Genomic DNA, 21789 nt, shown 5'->3' with positions numbered 1-21789 from the left:
ATAACTACATTCAGCCACAGACAGTAGTTTAATAGGTCAGTAAAAGAAAGCATATTGCAGGTACACAAACTTGTACACGGTACATTTTCGTACATACAGCTGCAGAACGAGCTGACTTCATAGAGTGACTTCTAAATTTTCATTTCAACCATAAGCCATTATAAAAAAATTGAAATTTTTACAGGTAACACAAATAATAACATCCTAATACCTGTATGCACCGGCCTACCCTGGTAACTTCAGAACTGCAGAGGTTTCACATGAAATCCAGCCACAGTCAAGTGGGATAGGCTTTAACCCAACAGCCTGAACTCAGGTCAGTCATAAGCAGTATTTGCAACTCAGGTGCTTTTGCCAGGAAAAGTCAAATGAGAAAACAAACATGCAGAAACAGAACTAGAATATAGGGAAATATTCTACAGTTTTGTGACCTCTTTCTTCAATTCCTGTTATAAACAAGCTTCTCGCATAAAAACAATACTTTTGAAAATGAAACTGCATTTGAAAGAATATTCAAGACTACTGCCAAAAGACTGTCAAATACATCTGGGCTACAAATGACAATATGTTGGATCAAAAGTTAACACCCATTTAGCAATCAGATGCATATTTCACCCTTAATGAAGGCCTGAAAAGAAGAGTTCACTTTATTCTGGATGCAGGTATCAAAGCAGATCTCACAAAGCAACATAGGCGCATCATCTAAGGATCTTTTTCACATTAAGAATCCTATTAGAAGGAAAACACTAAAAGGTAATTGAATTTCCCTCAGTTATCTTCATCTCTGTCAGCTCCTGCTACAATAACTTACTCTCCAGAGCAGAGATAACTCAATTCTGTCCAGCAAGCATATGTTATGAATCTCCAAAGCAAACTTGTCTAAATCATTCTGGTCTTCTATCAAGGTTGGCTGTGGATATGAACTCTGACAGAAAGCAAACAAATTTATTTTTATCTTTTCAATAATTCACTTCCCTGTGCCTTGACGGAAGAATCTAAAGACATAAATGTTTTCACTAATTCTGGAATTATAAAGACTGCTTGAAAATATTTTATCTGGAAGTTAATGCTGTTATAAACTGTTTGATTCACCATTCTGTTTTAGCAGAAACAAAAAAAGAACGTTACAGCAGTTTCAGGTTCCTGTAGGTATACAAAACCCAAACCTATCATCTCATGCTGTAATTGCCATTTTTTTGGAATGGTTTTGACATTTATATTTTCACCTTCAATGGAAATGTTAACTCTTCAAATAATAACACGAGAAGTATACTCTAACTTTTTATATCATCAAAGCTCTTAAAACATCAGTAAGAACAAATTCTCCACTCGTGAGCAAACTACTTTGGATTTAAAAAGTCATATTTTAGGAAGGTATAATGACTTATCTAGACCAACAACATCACAAAAGAAAAGCAAAACAAAGCAGCCAAAGGAAGGGTAAATGACAATAATCAGAAAAGCTACTTCCAGAAGGAGATGAGAGAAAATACTAGATAAGGTTCTGGGCAAACTAACATTAACTGTACAATTCCTGTCAGTTTGTGATTGTTTCAGGCTGTTCAACATACAAGTAAAAAAAAAAAGTCTGAAGAATGAGTGAATAATGAAGTGACAAAGTTTGTTGCTGATACTAAGCTATTCAGAGTTGTATAATCACAAAGGAGCTGTGAGGAACTGGAGGGGGAGCTTGGAAGACCAAGTCATCACGGTAATAACACAGCACAGGAACTTCAGTGTAGATAAAAGAAATGTAGGAAAGAATCTAATTTTAGATATAAAATGATGGACTCTGAGTTCACCTTTATCTTCACTCCTTTTTGCCATAATGAGATGGTATTATCAATGACAGATAGTTCTATGAAAACATCAGCTCGGTACAGGATAATCAACAAGCACGCAGGAACCAAGTAGAGAGTTAGGAACCACTGCAAAGAGAACACCACCAAAAACACTGTGTATTCATAAATTCCTGGTGTGTCCACATCTGGAATGCTGGGTGCAGTTTTGCATCTTCCATCAGAAAATATGATAGAACTGAGAAGCATTATAGAAAGATTCAGAATTGGAATCACTGCCATAGAAAAAATAACTATGTAACAGTAGGATTTTTCAAGGGGGGGGGGGGGGGAAGACAACTCAGGAGGGGTAGGAGAATTCTGTAAAATCATGTGGTACAAAGGACCCTTTCTAGGTGAGTTTGCGTGAACAGGTTATATAGATTCTTACAACATTAGATGGAGAGTCACCAGGAAAAAGGAGGCCAAAGAGATGGAGAGTGCATGCTGAGAAGGTCATGTGTGAAAGTTTCCCAAGAGCTGGTAAACTCTAGGAACTGGCAATCTTGTTGAACCTGCAAAATATGATCAATTCAGAATATCACAGGTCTGCTGAATCTGTACACCACCACTAGCACACGCTAGTACCAGCAGCAGGTTATACAGCTCAAACAACATCCAAGAGAGTGACGGCTACTCTACACAAACAAGGAATACAGGATTTTATATATACCCCCATGAAGCAAAGGACCTTCCGCAGGATTTTCTGAAGCTATTGGAATGCCAGTGAAACCCTTCATTACACTTGGACTCAGCCTCCCAACTGTAAGCATGTAAGTGATGGCATTGTGTGTGGTTATCAGCTATTAACAGTAACAGCTTTATTCTATTAATTACAACAGTATAATGAACAGAAGGTGTTCTAAGAAGTACTGGTTGTGATCCGTGTCTCCCCTCCAACCTGACTTGCTACCAGGGAAAAGGCATTTTACAACACAAGAATGAAACTAAGACATCAGTACAATTTGCAATTAACTCAGTGAAACTCTTAGCAAAAGTCTATGTGGATTCAAAGTTTTGCTGGGCAAATGGAGGAATAACCCCTGAAGGGGTACTAAGCACATGGCCATCATTTCTGGCAAGCAAGAATCGGAAATCCCTGAACTTCAAATTGCAGAAGGGTGGGAGTGTATTCTGGGAAAGTGTTACTACTGTTTGCCCTTTTAATAAACTCTTCCTTAAGTATCCACAGTTTGAGATAGGATAATAGGCTTGATAATGGACTTATCAATGTGATTGGTCTTCCTCATCCATGTTCCAGTAGGAATCAATCTTCCAAGAACAGACACAGAGTAGATCTACTAGGATGATCTAGAGTATGCAGACACCACCTTAGAAGAAAAAAACCTAGACGAATAAAACTCATTTAGCTTAGGGAAATGAAGTGAGGAGATGTGATGAATTATAGATAAAAAAGCAAAAATAAGAAAAACTAAAGAAAAAAGATCAGTGAAGCCTAAAGACAATAATCACATAATAACAAAGAAATACATACTGAATACAAGTAAAAATAAATTAGAAAAAGTTTACAATTGAGCAGAACATTTAAGTCCAACCTACCAGTTGGAATAGTGAGAAAAAAACCTTCAGGTATTCAGACCCTGAAGATCTTTTCTGACCTTGCCAGCACCAATATCAGAATTGTTTTAATATAATGTTTTCTCATCTAGATCAAACTAACGTATAATAAAGCACATAGGAGAGATTTGTACTGTCACCAGTGTTTTTTCTTCAAAGCCCAACAACTCCTAACACTGTTGTTAAAAAGGTATATGTAATGCAAGCTATCTTTGGACAGGAATTTTAGGAGAAAATCTCCAATCAAGCACAATAGGATATTTGCTCTGTTAATGCTAGAAATTTACACTCTACATACACCGTATTACTTCAGTCAAGAGTATTTTAGAATCACTGCCTGGCATGAGGTACCATAAAAGTAGGTACATGAATAATAAACAAGGTAAACACTACTGATATATTTTTCATGAATAGGTGAGAACAACAACATTTCTGATGGTAACATCTAATTTGAAGCAAGAAATTTCTTAGCTAGCTAGCTTAGTTTTCATATTACGAGCATAAAAAGATGCAGCAAAACATGGAAAATGTTTTTGTAAACAACACAAAAACTGTATAAAAAGATACAATATTAGGGGTTCAAAGGAAACATATGCCATCCATCAAAAGGCTTTTTAAAAGACCAAAAAAAGCTGGAATGGTTAAACTGCAGAGAAAGAAGGCTAGAAGAAAATGGCATTCTTCAAGAAGTCTGTTCAAAGAAGGAAAACAGAAAAATATGTCAACTATGGTATGTTAGTTTTAAAAACAGAATGAAGCAGGCCAAAAGAGTTTGAGGAACACTTGCATAAAGGCATAAAAGGCACTAATAAATTATTTTTCAAACAAATCAGGAGCAGTAAGCCCATTAAGTTATCTCTGTAGAGCTAACAGAAGATCAAAGGATAAAAAGAGCTCTTGGAACACAAGACCACCACAGAGAACTGCTAGCAGAGAAGTTAAAGAAAACTGACAAGTGACCAACTGCTAGGACCAGACAGTATTCACTCAGGTGATCTAGAAGAACTTGGGGATGAACACAGCTGAGCCATTAGCTACAGTGTTCTTGTTCAAACTGCCTCAGTGCCAGAAGAATGAAATATGCCAAACTGACTCTGGAGGATAGCAGGGAACTACATGGCAATAAGTCTGAAATTTATAAAAGGCAAATTGGTAGCTGTGTTTAAAGCAAAAAGCAAACAATGGAATAAACACATTGGCAAGAGTCATCATTGCTTTTGTAAAGGGAAGTCATGCTTCATTAGATTTCTTTCAACAAGCCACTGGAGACACAGGCAAGAAAGATCCAGTTCATAAAGTCTATTGTTTGAATGCCAAAAAGATATTTAAAGAAAGGCAGGATGCAGTAGGACATATAGTAACATCCTTATGTTGATAAAAATTGATTAAAACAAAGGAAACATTTAAAAAAAGAATAGTCTTCAAAGTGGAGGGAAATCACCAATTGAATCCCACTGTGTTATTAAATGTATTTAGAAATGACTGGAGAGTGGAAGAGGTGTCAAATTTTGCTGATAGCTCTAAGTAATTCAAGGTAGTAAAAACAACAAACAAACATGAAAAATGCTAATACAGTGACTGGGAGATAAAAAAATAGGTGAAATTCATATAGAGAACTGCAAATCTTTGTCCAAATTGTGATCCCTGCCACCTGGGTAGAACCAAGGAAGCACCCCTATATAATTGCATTGTTCTTACGCTTGTCCCTAGGCATGTACTATTTGACTCTGTTAGAATACTGAGTTTGATGGACTTTTGGTCTAACCCAGTACAAATGCTCTTGAGTCTCAGCAAACTATTCATCTGTGAAACAAAAGAAGAACATTATTAATGTAGATGCATAAAAATGGCATGGAATTTCCAAGTGGATTGTGGTAACATCCTAAATGATTTTAGATTTTGAATACTCTAAACAAAGTTCAAGCTATTCAAGTTTACTGCCAAATTGTTTCCTATTCCAGAAAACTGGTAGAACCCATGGCTTTATAATACCCTAATATGCAAGAGATGATCATCTGAGTATTTGAGCAATTCCCATCACAAGTCAGTATTCACGAAGAATTACCTGCAATAAGTGGAAGTTACCTGTATAAATCCTGCACATATATTAATATAAGACCAGACATTCATATTTCTGTACTTTTTTCCCTAACAAATTAGTTACTTCTAAGTGGTCATGAAGTCATTGCTGTGGAATAGATATTCCACAGTACAGATTATTATATTTTACTCACTTGTTACTGTGTATAATTTTACTTTAAGAGTTATTCTTTCAAAGAAGTAACAAGTTTGAAACTTAGAATTTGTAATTAAAAGAAAAAAGAACAAACAGAAACCAATCCTAATAAAGCGCTGTTTAGACATTACCTTATTTATGTTGATGAATCTTGTAGGCATGCACTAATTGTTTTTCTGAATTTTGTGTGGTACTTAGCTAGCTAGCGAGCTAAATAATTAAAAAAAAAAACCAACAAAACAAACCAACAAAAAACCCCAAACCACTCTGTCAGCCTTATGATTATGGATTTCACACAAAAAATAATAAAATGTTAAGATGCACTGCCACAGCAAAAGATAAGTTCAAAAAGGAATGTATTTTCCCAGACTAGCAGAAGATAGATCACTGCAGATGCATATAATGCTGCTCTCCCTTATTCTATTACCCCATTTTCTTCATGCCTATGCTGTTTCAATTCAGCCATTAAAGTAGCAGGGCAAAATTATGAAACGTAAGTGGTTACAGGAACTGAGTCTTTGGCTCCTTTTAGCAGAGGTTTTTTTAGGTTTCCAGGGTCTACAAATGCTAAAATAACAAGAATTCCAGAGCATGTTCTGCTAAGACTTCCAGAGCTATGGAGAGTAGATGAATTAAGCTCATTGATAATCTCCAGGGAAAATAATCAGCTGTAACAGTACTTAGAAGAGGGGGTTAAAAGTTTTTAAAACAAAGGAAAGTGTATCATTCACAGGAAGTGAAGAATAAGATGATGTGTTAAATATGTAAAAGGAGAGAAAAAAAGGCCATAAAAGGTTAAAATCTCATACAGATAATATTGTAAAACACTGTGCAGAAAAGACTCATATCTTCATGACATTCCTGGATTATTTTTCAAATTGCACTTAGTATGTAAATGAAACATAGCATAGATTATAAAATGTGGAAGAGTCTCGACAAGATACTGCTAAACAGTAAGCACTAATTATAAAGTAATAAACTTCATTAGCATTAGAAAAACAAGAATAGATTTTTTGTACATGAAATAGCTATGGTTATGAATCTATTTCATTACCATATTCAATATGATTGGAAAAGCCCAATAATACATTGATCCTTATTAGATTTAATTCTTCACATAGTTTGTCTCATAATTTGCCAAAAATATTATCCAAAAACAGTAATGAAGATAACATCACTTCTTGTTTCATCAGAAAAGTCTATAGGAGAGAGTAGTTCTAAAATGAATTTTCTTTCAAGCTGCTTCAAAACAATATTATATCTTTGATAGCTCTTGGACATATTTCTGTAATGTATTTTGATTTAAAATTGAGATATAACAAAAAAGATGTCTCAGCATTCCAGCGCAAGTTTTCATTCCTTCTCCTCCCATTGCTTATTAAAGCATAGTGAAACAGAAACCACAATTTTTCCACTCCTCCTTTCATAATTGGGCAATACTTTATCCCAACACTTCCCAGACCACAGGGAAAATGTTATAATGTTCAAACGGAAGATGAACTTCTCATTTCAGTATCCTTTGACTCATATGAGACAATGAATCCTAAAAATTGCCACCTCAGGAATATGAGAAATTTAATTTTCCAGTTTGGGACTTGTCAACGTATTGCAGCAGAAAAAACCTGGTTAAGCTTCCAATGGAAAAAAAGATATTCTTCCATGCTCAGCACTCTGTTGAAGAGTTTATAATACCTCAAAAAAAAAAGTGTTTAGAAATGAAAGTCAAAATTTTTCTTCCTTCTGCCGACAGATGGTGCTATAATGCCTAACCTGCCCAATGCAAAGGGCAGCATTTATTTAAAAATCTAAATTTGAGAGAGAGTTAAGCCCATTCATAATGAAATGTGTAAAGCCTTATTTTTCTGTGAGGGTATGTTTAACTTCCTTTGTGTTGCCACATTACATTTTTGCAATCTTATGAACTATAACTTTTGGTTACATTACTACAGGATGCCTACAACTTGCGCTATCCATTATTTTCATATGTTCTGTAAAGATTCATTGCTGATACCCACACTACTAGACAGAATACCCATTGAAAGCATTCCAAAATCTTTTGCTCTAATACATAAGGTCATTGCCATTAAGTGTGTTGAATTATACTTTATATAAAAGGATGTTCTAAGAGCCACAGAAAGATTATTTGATGCATGAGTTCTATAACAAAGCAGCCTTTATTAAAAGCACTGGAAAACTATATGGAGAATAGGGACCCAGTCAGGGATTACAACTTTCTTTCCTGCAGTAACTGTTTGTTACATACAGAAGTAACAATCATCTACAGAAACTATGAAGACACCAAATACCTTTTCATCATTCTTTGAAGGGCTCTCAAACATTCTCTTTGACTTACAGGTATTCTGCCACAATTGATTTGCAGTACTTTTTAGTTACTTCCTCTGATACAAATAACGTCTTCTAACATTTAATGCTTAGTACACCAAAGGGGAAAAGGTGCAGAATACACAAGATTATCAATCAACAGAACCACTGAACTTTGTTTTCTGCCAAGGAAACAAAAAGCAAATACCTGCATCCAAGTCACTATTTGAACGCTTGCCTAACCTTGCGTCTTATCTCTGTCAAGGCAATACTTGTATTAACATTAAGATTCGTTTCTCAGCATGAGCCATGAGGTAAAACATTCAATTTATTACACACAGCCTATAAATTGATACTGAATAAGAATTAAAACTGTGAGGAAGCCCAAGTCTTCCGCATGAAAAAACATAACTGAACAGAAAAGGGCAACAAATTTTACAGCAGCTGGAAATGCTAGATTAAATTATTGAAGAGAAATCATGCAGAGACATTAGCTGCCTAGCATGATTTATAACAAATGCAAAGGGAAAGTCATGTGAAATTCTCAGTTAATCAGCAGAAACGGCCAATAACAAGAATGCCAGCACTTTATATTTCTATGGATGACAAGAATTTGAAAAAATAAGACCAAAAATTCAAGGGAATGACACCACACAATCATTAAAAAAAGACACTTTGAGGAGGCAGGTTAGTTTGTAAATTACAGCAGCAGTTATATTTTACTGAAAAAATTACCGAAGTGTCTGTTTTCCTCACAGACTCAGAATGAAGAATCCTTGTCCATCCATTCTAGAAAGTTTTCTGAAAATTATTGTGTTGCACTGTCCATTGCTCCTCTACACACACTCATGACGTGCAACATTATGAATGGTTCTGTATAGTGCCTTTTCCCTCATTTTCCTATTCCTTCATGTGACTCTTCCAGGAAAAAAAAACAAACGTTGCTGGAAGAATATTCATCAAAAATACTTTACACAAGCATTGAGATATGGTATCACAGATTTTGGTCAAAATCCAGTAGTGCCATCCGATAGCAAATTAAACCTTCACTAGAAAGATGAAACACTGTGATGCTTGAACAGTCCAGGCCTAAAACACTTGCAGGTTTACATATTTAGAATTCTATAAATATATATATATTCACACACAAATACATGAAGAGGTTTATATAAGACAGGATGCATATCCAAGGCAATGGGCACTCCCATCATAAATTATAAAATAAAGTCAATTAGAGTACAAAATTCCCTCCCCCTCCTCACACCAAATCCAATTATTCTCGTAGGCCCGACTCTGCAGCAGTCTGCACATATAATCTAAGACACAGTGTGAATCACCACATTTTTCAAGGTCATTTCTAGAAAGCAGTCTAGGTGGTAGCATGAAACTAGTTGTTGGAATTCAGGCATAAAGAGGTTCCTCTTCAGGATTTTCAGCTCTACCAAACACTCGGGGTGAGATTTTGAAAAATGCGTAAGAGACTTTTGCATATAAATCCCAGGGACACTGGGCAAAATTTAAGGTTATAAGGGTTATAAGTTATGTTAGGAATGCTCACATTTCCACACTCACTGTAAAAATGTGTGCTTCACTGCCACCTCACTAGAGAAATGAGTGGAATATTGCTTCATCAGGCTTCTCTGAGGCTTAATCACATTGTAAAATGGGTAAGTATGTCTCAGGTCTCCCTGTGACCTCCCCACATGTCTACATTCATAGATGCAACTACTCATAGAGGTAACAGTGAAAACACAGGTGAAGAAAGGATCAGAAAAAAAAAAAGAAATTAAAAGGTTGACCTTTGATTCAGCCATAGAAAAACTTCTCACAACCAATCCTTCACCTCCAAAGCAATTTTTTCTGTCTTTTTTACAATACCAGCTTAGAAGAAAGACAGCATAACTGGTTTGCTCATAATCTGTTATGTTACTTATATTATCTCCTATTAAAAAAAGAAGTGGCCAGGCACCAGAGGAAGACTTTTTTGCCTTTGTCCAGGCTGCTGAGTTGTAAGGTAGAGCCCTCTAGAAAGGGTGGGAGATTGCATCTTCCATAAGGGAAGCTGAGCACCTCCAGTTTGAAGAAGCTTCTGGAGTACAGTACTGCAGAGGCAAAGGAGGGCTCTGCAATGCAAATGGAGAGAGAGACTCCTGACAAAAAGGAAGTAAGAGAAAAATAGCCAAGCCAAGATGACAGATGCCCTTCTTGCCACCAGATACAAAGTGGATGTGCAGATTTTGCTGCCGTTCAAGACACTTTATTTGAAGTTTCTGAAAGAGAGAGAATTGCCTTGAGAAGACATAGGGAGAAGAGAAAAGATTTCTTTTCAAATCCTTTTAATTTAAATCTGTCTCACCCAGGTACTCAGAGTTTCCTGCATATCTAAAAAGTTACAGCACAAACTGGAACAGTATGCAAAAAACCCACCCTTGCTTTAGAGACTCTTCCTGTGCTTTTGGTCATCCTACTTTATGGAAAGGGTATAAACACTTTCCTCTCAATGTTCTGACCAATGCAGGGTCCCACCACATGAAGACATAGCAAAGAAAGGCCCAGTCAGACCTTATGCGGCAAAGTGAACGCGTGCCACATTTGCTGCTGCTTCTCTGTCTCCTCCTGGCTGTGAAAGAATTGATAGGTGGACACTTCTCAATGCATTTCTGGAAGGAAAACATCTGTCCCGTACTTGTAATGAATTAAGAACCAAATAGGAGTGGTACCTTCCCCTCTGGACCCTGTGCAACTTTTAAAGTGTCACATGACAAATACTTTCTTGCATCACATTTCTAAAGTGCAGTTGTTCAGCACAGCAGTGCCTTTCCTAGTATTACCTATTTTCCTAGGTTTTTGCTTCCTCTTACGATGACCATTCTTACCCCATTTATAACCAAATACTATACAATAATATATAACTACAGAACTTTGTTATGAAGCTTGTCTAAATTTCCCATTGCTTTCTCCTGCCTGTATGTGACCCAAATATGAGACTTCAGTTTTAAATGATGACAAGATATTTTACCTTTTATTTTAAAACTGCCCTTGCCTTTCAAAAAACAAAAAAAAGGAAAAAGGAAAGAAGGAAAAAGAAAAAAAGAGTGTTCTACAGAAAATTTTATAAGACTAGATTTCTCTATCACCATGCTGCAAACCTGTCCGAAACCTGACACACATATTGCAAGACTCATCCTTGTCATGACTTTTAGAAATGGAAGAATTAAAACCAGGTAGCAGTAAACATACTACGGATCTTTAAAAAGAAATTTGGGGGTTGGATTTTTGCTGACCCAATGTTATCATGGAATATTTCATATGTGATCTGAAACACCAGAAATGCAAGTCTGAATAAAAATGAAAAATGGGTAACAGTTCTTGCCGCATTTCTCATCTGTCTCTGGATCTTTATCCCTCACTCACCCAGCCTCATCTCCTTTCTCCCATAGCTCAGGTGGCAAAGTTTGCTTCTGATCAGCCACGCATCAAGTCTGAATAAAAATGAAAAATGGGTAACAGTTCTTGCCGCATTTCTCATCTGTCTCTGGATCTTTATCCCTCACTCACCCAGCCTCATCTCCTTTCTCCCATAGCTCAGGTGGCAAAGTTTGCTTCTGATCCGAGCCACGCATCCTCGTATCAACCATTTTTTAAAAAAAGTTGCAGCTTTGCAACCAGTAATTACCACAATCACAAAATGCATTCAAATGTGATCAAAACCACATTTGCATACACCATTCTTCAGGGCTAAATGTTATAGGATCACACTATTTTCCAAGAAATTGTTTAATCCTTTTATTGTACACAGAATCTGCTCACTTTCTTCAACTATCACAGCAGGGAAATTCCTCGTCTTAGGACATTATTGCTGCAAAATATTTACATCAAATTTTAAAAGGAATTGGAAAAATTCACAGCAGAAAAATCACACCACTATTTATGAAAGACGTAACCTCTGGTTAGGGAAGTGTCTGAGCTGCTGATCTCTATATGGTAAGACAGAATTTATGAAAGTATAGCCTATCTGCTTCCTTGTACAATTGCTCTTTTCTGGACATATGCCATGGCATATGGGATATTGCATTCAATGGACTGACCAAGCAGAGTCTCTCTCATGACTGGAAGAAAACCGTCTTCATTCCAACTCATTTCTCAAGAATAGATGGAAGATGAAGCAGCAAATCAAGGAAACGGGTGCATGCAGGTGACCACATCACACCAGTCAGGCTAGCCAAAACAATCTTCAGCTTAGGGCTCATCATCTGCTACTCTGCTTCCTTACAGGTCCTCAAGTTGGAGAAATAAACCAGATCAAAGGCTGTATCAATTGTTTTGAAAGTCCTTTTTCTCTTATTTGCGAGTCATTCCTGTCACATGCCTGTGTGTCATGACATGAGTGTTAGGATCAAAACACAGGCATCAACATCAACACCCATTCATACAATGGGAACATAGCTACCAATTGCAATACATAGCATGTCAGCAGCCCAACACAGCACAGATCCATTCCCACTGAGTGATGGAATGGCTCCAGTCTAGTCAAGCGACAGATCCATTTCTGGGCATGACAGAAGAATGGCAAGTTTTGTATGGCCTGGAGCACCACTTTAAAAGGCTATGATGAACACCATGGCTAAAAAGTACCATTGTGCTAAAACAACTCAAGCACACTTGACAGGACGTGTGAAAACCAGACCATACCATGGATGGACGGAACACGATACACAGGAATTTCTGATTGTTGATGTGATACCTGCAGATTCGAATGGATGTGACTAACAGTTCCCCCTTCCACAAAAGAAACGTAATGCTGACTGAAGTCTGCCACAGACATCAGTAACGCTAACTTCATGAGACACCAGGTTTGTTATTTAAGCATTTGGTACAATCCAATAGTTGTATATCCTCAATTTGCACACCTGCAGAAGTGATGCTAGATTTAAGTTTTTCCAACACAGTAACAAAACTAAACTTGATGTACAGACTGCTGCTGTTTTAGTACACTAGCTTCTGTTTAAGTTCAACCTGTGTTAAACCCCTTGAGCCATCATACTGAGATAGCACAGATTCAAAACAGCATCAACTTAAAAAAAGTATCAAACAACTCTTATCCTAGAGAGTTGTCACAGCAAAACTGAGAGCTATTATTAAAAATGTAAGTTGATGCTCAGTGTAAATTTCTTCCAGACATCATAAAGGTGTCTTGAGACTGAAATAAGGCTAACAGTGAAGTTGTCACTCAACAACTGTATTTATCGATAGCCCACATTTACATGACAGAACCCTTTACTTCACACAGGTTTCCCACATATACACACACCTTTGCATCTCAAGAAAAGAAGTGGGCTGTCCATCTAATCAATAATGCCATGTCATGCATGGAGCTTCTGCATAAATCCAGAGCAAAAGATGTCAAGCATGTCCCACTCCAATGATTATCAGGCAATGAAGTAAAAAGATGCACTTTTCATCTCCACAGGACTGTCGCCAAACCCTTGATGTAATAAATGAAACATGCCTGCTATTTCACCATTGCAAAATGGTACTGTAGATATCTTACAACATCTCTGTTTGCAGGAGGGGGTAACTAGCTCTAGATGAAGTGCAGATATGTTATTAAACAACGCACAGCTTGAATCCTGGGGCCAACACAGATGACCTTTAGAACATAAGCACTGTCTAAGACAAATATGCTTTCATCTTTGGGGAGTATTTTTTCAAGTAAAGATTTAAGAGAAAAACAGTTTAGAAATACGTTAAGCACAAATGTGCCTTCAATCTCTTAATGCTTCATTTTAAAAACAAAACCACAAGTAGTATCACATGTCAGAAGAAAGACTAAGTACTCTTTAAGCAGAATATTAGTGAATTTAGTGAGATTTAGCTTCGTTTTCATTTAAACAACCCAATAATTAAAGCACAGAGAAAGGAGATATGTGATGTAACGAAGATGCAAAATTGGAGGTATGACTAAAGTGATTCAGAAAGAAGGCTTGCATTTTTATTACAAGCCTATAAAAACAAAGACTGTTATTTCACTTTAGAATCCCTTAAGTGAGATGAAAATACAAAAACATAACAAAACCACGCTGTGGTGTGTAAAACATAAGGAAAATGGTTTTGGAGATGTATTAAGTGAAATAGAAAATGATACAAAAAGAAAAAAAATAATTTTTCATTTTGCACTTAACAGGCTGTTATCATTTATCTTCAGTATGGTGGTTTTTTCAGAGTTACATCTTGACTGTGATGCTAAGCAGCTTTAACATATACAGTGATATTTACTTCACGGAAAAGAGCAGCATTGGTATGATAAAATTCCTTCCCCCACAAACTATGGTTTGCAGATTCTGACAAGTTCCGAGCTGCTCTTGCACAGCCTGTTTTTCCATCAAAGTTAGTGGCAAACTATTAAAACACCCTACGACTGCAAAGCACTTTTCAGGATGGAACCTCCTGTGCTGAAAAGCCCGTATCACACATTGGAATCCTGAAACACAGTGGGCTTGTTATGTTTTGGTGTTTTGTTTTTTATTGTTGTTGGTTTTTGTTGGGGTTTTTTTGTTGTGTTTTTTTTAAAGATTTCATTTCTTACCTCAAATTCAGCATGGCGGTTAATATCCTCTGCTCTCTGCCTGCTCAAGATAAATTCCGCTTCATTAGCCACTCTTACCAAATGGTCCTTCATGGTTTGACTCAGCAACCTGAAGACAGAGAATATTTAAGAACTGCCTTGAGAGAATGAAGTCCTAAAATAAAAATCTGTAAATACAGTACATATGCAAATATTCTGAGCTCTGCTCCATAACTGACTTTATTGTGTTAGGAAAATGGTATAAATAAGGTTGAAGGGTAATTTTCTGGCAACTAGTAAAATTGTATTTCAATAGTAAACCAAACTAAGTATTAAACAAAATGTAAACACTCTAGACAGTCATTTGTTTTACCTGAAATATAGATATGTAAGAAAAATCTTTCACATACACACAAGATAAAGAAAAGAAGTTTATGCATATAAACATCCACAGTGAAAGCCCTAATGTAATTGATGTAAAGTCTAAATAAAAAATTGTGAATTGCACTCCAGTATAGTTTTTTCTCCAAATGTAAAATTGGAATTTTATGGTAAGTATACATTTAAGTAATGGTTTCAGAATTATAAAACATCCTCAGTCTCACAAATGAAATGCTAAGATATACATTGTTCCAGGTTATATACAAAATAAAGCTGTAATTTAATCTGAGATTTCTAAGGCCTTCATAAACCCTGAGTTTATGAATGGCAGCAGAGCTGACAGATTGAATTACAACCCAATTATTCTGTGAGTTCACATATTGTTACTAGAAACATTTCCTTTTTAATTCGTTATATTGGGATTCATAAAGTTAAAACTGGCTATACAGGAGCTACACTGCTTTAGAAGGTGCACATTTCCATAGGATCACTCAAAGATACACCAGATAAATCCATTACATGCTCTACTGGTTAGCTTTTCAAAATATCTGTTAGTAAAGCTTTTTTTTTTTTTTTTTAGGTTTTCAGCTGCTAATGTAGAAAAGAGTAGCAGAAGATAAAATCTCTTGTTTGCCATGCACATATATTAGCTAAAGTACATTTCAACAAGTTCAGAGTCTACTGAAAGCCTTTCTTTGCAAACACAGGATTTGTTTTGCAGGATGCCTTCTAATGTATACAATGTTAATTTTATCCCCTAGAACTTACTTATCTGAACTAAGGCTCCACCTGTCTCTATCTGTATGTTTGATAATATGATCATCAATGCTCTGCTGTCTCTTTTCCTATGCTATTCACAATTCCACACTTGCAGTAGGCTTGCAGGTCACAAGCCTACTCCAATGAGAAGAAATCCAGAGGCAGAACACCACCTGAAGCTCTTTGTTCATTGCCTCTCTCACTACAAGGCTAAGCTACAGCTCAACAGCTAAATGAGGCCATGTGATCATGAACCAGTTAAGTCAGTGGATTACTGTCTCCCCATGGATGAAGTCTTGAAAAAAGAAATATGCACAATTCATTATTTGAAGCATGACTTCATCTTCTGTTTGAGGAGGCTTGTAGAGAAGCCACTGTTTTAGAACATTATAATTTTTTTAATTTTTTCTATTTTTAGTCACTTTTAGAATGGAAGTAGCTGTTGATCCACAAACATACAATTTGGCCAATTTATCTGCATGCATTAGTGACAAACTTTTACTTTCAAAAACTTGCAGAACCAACATTGCAGCAATAATGTAACTTCGATTTCGTAACTTCTCATGGCTTCAAAAAAATTTGGAAAATAAACTAATTAAGAAGGCATTGCTCATACACTGAAAAAAGAAACCCCAAACCTCTGTCTCTAATAATTTACAATAATGTTCAGCTAAAAATAAATCCCTACTAATAAACCAGCAACAAATTTCATAGTCCTGGCAGATTCCAAGTATTTGATTCCCCTCTTTCTCCAAGATCCCCAGTAGCACATTCAAATCTGTCACGTAATCATTTAAATAAACATTTTTTTATTAAATGAAGAGCTGACTAAATAAATATGGGCATCATAAATACTCATGTATTACGGTATCATGTATTATAATTTACATTTAACACAGCTGGACAGTACCCCATTATTTTCATTGAGTTTGTCAATACCAATACCTTCTGCTAACCTGATCGGACTTTGAAAAATACTAATCATCCTCTAAAAGGCCCACTTTTAATCTAACACAAGTTATCCTCTAAAATTCCCACTTTTTTTCATCTGTTCAAGAAAGCACCCCATATAACAACTGTTTTTAATGATTTACAACATGGATTTTCCTTTTTATCTACTAAACATAACCAGTAAGCAGCCCAGTACATAACTGACTGTACACTGGCACTTACTATGCATTTGCAGAGATGATGGACGTGTTCCAAACAAAGCAAAGAACTACTTTCCCTCACATAGGAACAACGTACTCAAAACAGACTAGAAGTGTACCTAGTGAAAACAAATAGCTTTTGAGTATCAGAAAGACCTTGGTCTCCTATGGATCAGTTGTCAGTTTTGTCACCCCCACCTCTACTTACTAATCCCACACACTTTCTTCGTTTTCTCTGTGATATTCCATACAGGGCTAGGCCAGCTAGATAAAACTTACACATGATTTTGCATATAAATCCTAGTCGAGTTTGTCATTTTGGCAACCAACTAGGGAATTGTCCAAGCTTAACATAAGCACCTACTGGTAACTTCAAGCTGTTTTCAGAAAAAGGTAAAAGCTTCATATTATTAGGTATAAATTATTATACAATTACTTCCCTTCTTGCAAATTGCTAAATTCAGCAACTAAAAGTCTTCAGGAGGTGAGGATAAAAATTATTTACTAATACAAATGAAGCCTATATGAAATAATTTACTGGTTTACACCGTATGACAGTTGTGTTCATTATTTACATTCAAGAACTTAAAATTTTAATCTCTCTTTTCAGTCACCTTTTCCAAACACTGCATATGCTTAGATTAACTTTCTTCTAATAAACAATTCAAGTCATATCATTATCTAGGTCAGTTTGGACTTTCTTTATGAGAACAGTATCCGCATACATAGCATGCCACTCAGATATCTATTTTGAATTTCCCTCTTTAAGTCTGGAACTTAGCAAACTAAATATATATCTATACATAAATGTAATGATGGTGTGATATAACAGAAGAATCTATAGCCATCATTAAAAATCAAAGGCAAATACAAGCTCTCAGCATCTCTATAAATGAACACATCTCTGCTTATATATACTATAGTATAGCCATCATTAAAAATCAAAGGCAAATACAAGCTCTCAGCATCTCTATAAATGAACACTGCTTATATTATATATCTAAAATGAAGTTTTAAACGTCTACTTCTAAACACTAATTTCGGGAACCTTGGCAGCTGCTACTTTTCCATTTGAGGCAAACAAAACATTGGACAGAAATTTGTTAAATGTAGCTCGCTGCTTGCAATAGAAACAACTGTTTCCAGCTGAGTAGACCACTGCTGAGGCAAGGACAAGAATCTGACTCTTGCAAAAGTATTAGTTCAACTCCAAACTACATACAACACATTCTGTACATATGTGAGTGGCTATAAACTGTATTAACTAGATCAGGTAACTTTATGAGACACAAATGCTTCCTTCTAAAGAAAAAAAAAAGGTTTAGAAAAATCTGATTTTCTTCACTAAGACAGTAAGTACACTTCATGGATTTAAAGGATCATAATGGTCCTCTGTGGTACCTGCTCTGGCCTCCTACACAGAACTGATCACGCATGTTTTCCCCAAAATAATTTCATTTCCTCCATCAAGTCTGTACCTTCTATTTGAACTACAACATAGCTTTCAGAAAGATCTCTCAACTTTTTATTTTTAAGATTTAAAGATATTTTACATCATGTTCCCCCATAAAGAAGTTTTATAATAAGGTAATTAGTGTCAAATTAAAAAAAAAAAACCCAAACACAACTATTTCTTGTCTCCTTTTATCCTATTTTTTATTCCAGCAACTAGATCACATTAGTTCTTTTTCTGTTAAATAAAAAGTCTATCCAAAACACCTCTTCATAAATACTTTTTTTCACAGCAGAAGGACAGCTTTTCATTTCTTTGACTAAATAAACAGATTAATTTAATTTCTTGTCTTTTTCAAAGTATGCACACCCAAGCTGAAAGAAAAACTGAAGTCTAATAATTTTCTTCTTGCCTATGCTTCATAATCTCTGTATGCAGACCCACGGACCATGTTTGTCTTATACTACTATCTCACATATTTATTTTTTTCAGTGTTATTAAACACCAAAATGCTGTTGAATGTGGTGATTTACACTCCTCCTTCCCTGATAGATTCCCCTCTGGTTTGGCTTCATTTATGACAAGTTACTGAACTAAGATTTTTTCTGATCTTTAACATGAGAAGAGTTTGGATGGAGCGTGGATGGACGTGTTCTGTAGAAGTTAGACCACAATACCTATGGGGGTAAAGACTCTGGATACCAGGCCTACTCTTCTGCTTTCAGTGCACACCAGATTCAAGGTCTCAGACAGACTTTTCTTCCTTTGTCTAAGCACCTTCTTTCTGGACTAAAATATTTAAAAACATGTGATTAACTTTGAAAAGTGAAAAACCTATTAAAAACAAGCAAGGGGACGGATCCCATGCTGGAAGTTAAATATATACTTGCATACTTCGCTGGGTCAGGAATGAAGTGCTAAACCACTGAGAGAAGGAGTTCCAGCCAAACACATGAGATATTCTGATTTTTATTGTTACGCTGAAAGAGAAAACTATGAGAGACAAAGCAAGAAATCTTCTTACTCTGATTTCTGGCTGCTGAATGCTTAGATGATCAAGTAAAAAGTCAAGTTTCTCCTTACAACAAGCAAAAAGGAGAAGGTACAAAAGGGAAAAAATGGAACAGAAAAATACGTGCAAGCAAAGAAAGTGAGAGATGGATAAATTCTGGGTTAGTATTACTGATGTCCAACAATTATCAGTTTCAGTCAAAATATGGAGAAAGCTTTACAGGTGACATTTACAACAGCTGTTTAGGCATAAATCTCTCATAAAGTACTACAGGGAGAGATTATGTATGTTCCAGATGCTACCACAACAGAGAACTCTGAGATAGCCAAGAAAGGTAAACTTTCCTACTTGCACTCCTCATAAACCTAGCATATAAGAGAGTCTCTTACTTCAGAAGGAGATACGTTCTACATGGACACACACTGTCTTTTATGGGATCTGACTGCTCAATGTGCTAAGTGTTGGAATTACTGCTGCAAGGAAGTTTTACAATTGCTTTGTGGAACACAGATACTTTACAGATATGCTATTCAATCACCAAAAAATACAGACAAGTCCATAAGGTCCTAAAGACTGAAGTATGAACACATTTACTCCCTTAAAATAGGAGAGGGAAAAAAAAAAAACAAAACACAAAAATCGTGCAGACTCACCAAAATGGTGACTTGGACATGCGATAGCATAAAACTTAACAGCACTCCGAAAGGTCAGCTAGGAAGGGACACACCAATCCAACTTTTTCTGTCTAGGATAGCCACTTAGGACATGTCAGAGCCTAGTGAAAACTGATCTGAGGTTCTGTTCATATTCTGAGAGAGACTGCATGGTAGTATGACAGATGATTTCTGACAATTTTCGATCAGATAGCAATAGTACAATACATGTATACACACAGACTGCAGTATAAATACCTTCTTGTTACTCTTGCATTAATTTATTTTTTAAAAGCAGATGTTACTAAAAACTTTCTACATTGAAAAACATTTAAGAATTCCCAGGCACTCAAAAATGGTTTATGATTTTGCTTTTTCATAGATCCAGCAAATTAATGACATATTCTCACAAGCAAAACCTACCTTTGTCACATACATACCCTCCAAAGTTACTAGCATCTCCAATAATAAAAGCTTACATTAATTTTTAATCATTAAGATATAGTTCTCCCCAAAAAGCTTCTGCTTACGCATTATGTTGCAGCAAAGATCATATGTTTCCAGTTACACAAAAATGATGCAATTTAAATCCATGCACAGATGATCAAACAAAACTCAGTGAAATAAAAAACTGTTTTAAAAATGGTTGTGCATGTCACACTATACCTTAGTGCACACACACGCACAAAAAAAATCATGTAGTGTCAAGAACCCCACCTCAAGTCACTTATCTGTCTCTGGAACACATCCAGGCTACAATTTCTAATTTTCAGCACATTTAAAACATTGTTTAAAGTCTATAGCCTAATGATCTTCTGTAGTTCAAATGCACACATTAACAAAGCTGCTTCTGCTATGAAACCAAAACAATAACATAAAAACTCAGAAACTAAATCACCAAAAATCCCTTTTACAAAACCTACCACCTAAACAGAATGGGTTGCTAAAAAGAAAAAGCAAGGAAATGTGGAAAACACTTTTTTTTCTCTTACAAATCAAGACTAAGGTGCAGGTTCTATGTTATCAGAATCTCAGGGCAAGGAGGCTGCAATAAGGGGACCAGACTGGTAGTAATCAATTCCAGTTTGTATGTGACTACATTTATCATTTTTTTCCTGAGCCTTTTTTGGTCAATTATGCACAAAGTGTAAGTCTGTCAGTTATCATGCATTTTTTCATTAATAGCTGTATTTTTCTAACTATTTTCCATCACAGTAGTTGCTCCTATGGCAACACATTCTCTAACATTCATTCCTTGAGAGTGACCGCACTACTGCAAGTGAAAGACAACTGAATGGGGTAGCCTACATCTGTCCCCTATTTTCCGTTAGGAAAGTGTGCAAGTAATTGGCCAACTAGTTTGATTGCCAACTATTTCAATATTAAAAAATATCTGCATCTATGACCAGTCAAAAGTAATATATACAGTTTAAGAAAAGGAACAGCAGGTGACATATGTTGAAATTTTCTTAGTACAGTTCCTTCTAAAAAAAAAAAAAAGCTATAGAAATACAGATGATTACAGCATTCCAGATTTTATACTACTGGATGTTATGTATTGGGAGACTAATACCAGTTACATCTGTTTATTTCTGGAGAGGTTTGAGCCTTTTTTGGTTGCTTGGTGGAATTTTTACTTGCTAAGGATATTAGATTTGTATGCTGTCTGCCTTCCTCCTTCTCCCAATAACTTTTGAATTCATTGGATAATTCCAACAAATTTTTTTAATAGAAGGCTAGAGTTCCTCAAAAATATTAATTTTATACAAGTTTTATATCCAACAGAGGACAAAAGCCTTTGCAAGCATCCTTAAAAAAAAAAAAAAAAAAACCGCTTTCAA

General features: G+C 35.8%; 1 protein-coding gene across 1 annotated transcript in view; it reads right to left on the bottom strand.

Moving 5' to 3' along the window:
- Window positions 1-21789, bottom strand: part of LRBA (LPS responsive beige-like anchor protein) — a 423640-nt gene that overhangs the window by 257520 nt on the left and 144331 nt on the right. Inside the window, exon 35 of the mRNA XM_009280244.2 lies at window positions 14561-14669. Within this exon, the coding sequence (XP_009278519.1) occupies window positions 14561-14669 (109 nt within the window). The remainder of the gene's footprint in view (window positions 1-14560; window positions 14670-21789) is intronic.

The sequence above is a fragment of the Aptenodytes forsteri genome, unplaced genomic scaffold (assembly GCF_000699145.1).
Source record: "Aptenodytes forsteri isolate BGI_AS27 unplaced genomic scaffold, ASM69914v1 Scaffold227, whole genome shotgun sequence".
Lineage (NCBI taxonomy): Eukaryota > Metazoa > Chordata > Aves > Sphenisciformes > Spheniscidae > Aptenodytes > Aptenodytes forsteri.
Note: the sequence above shows the minus strand (reverse complement) of the source record. Positions and strands in the feature narration are given on the sequence as shown.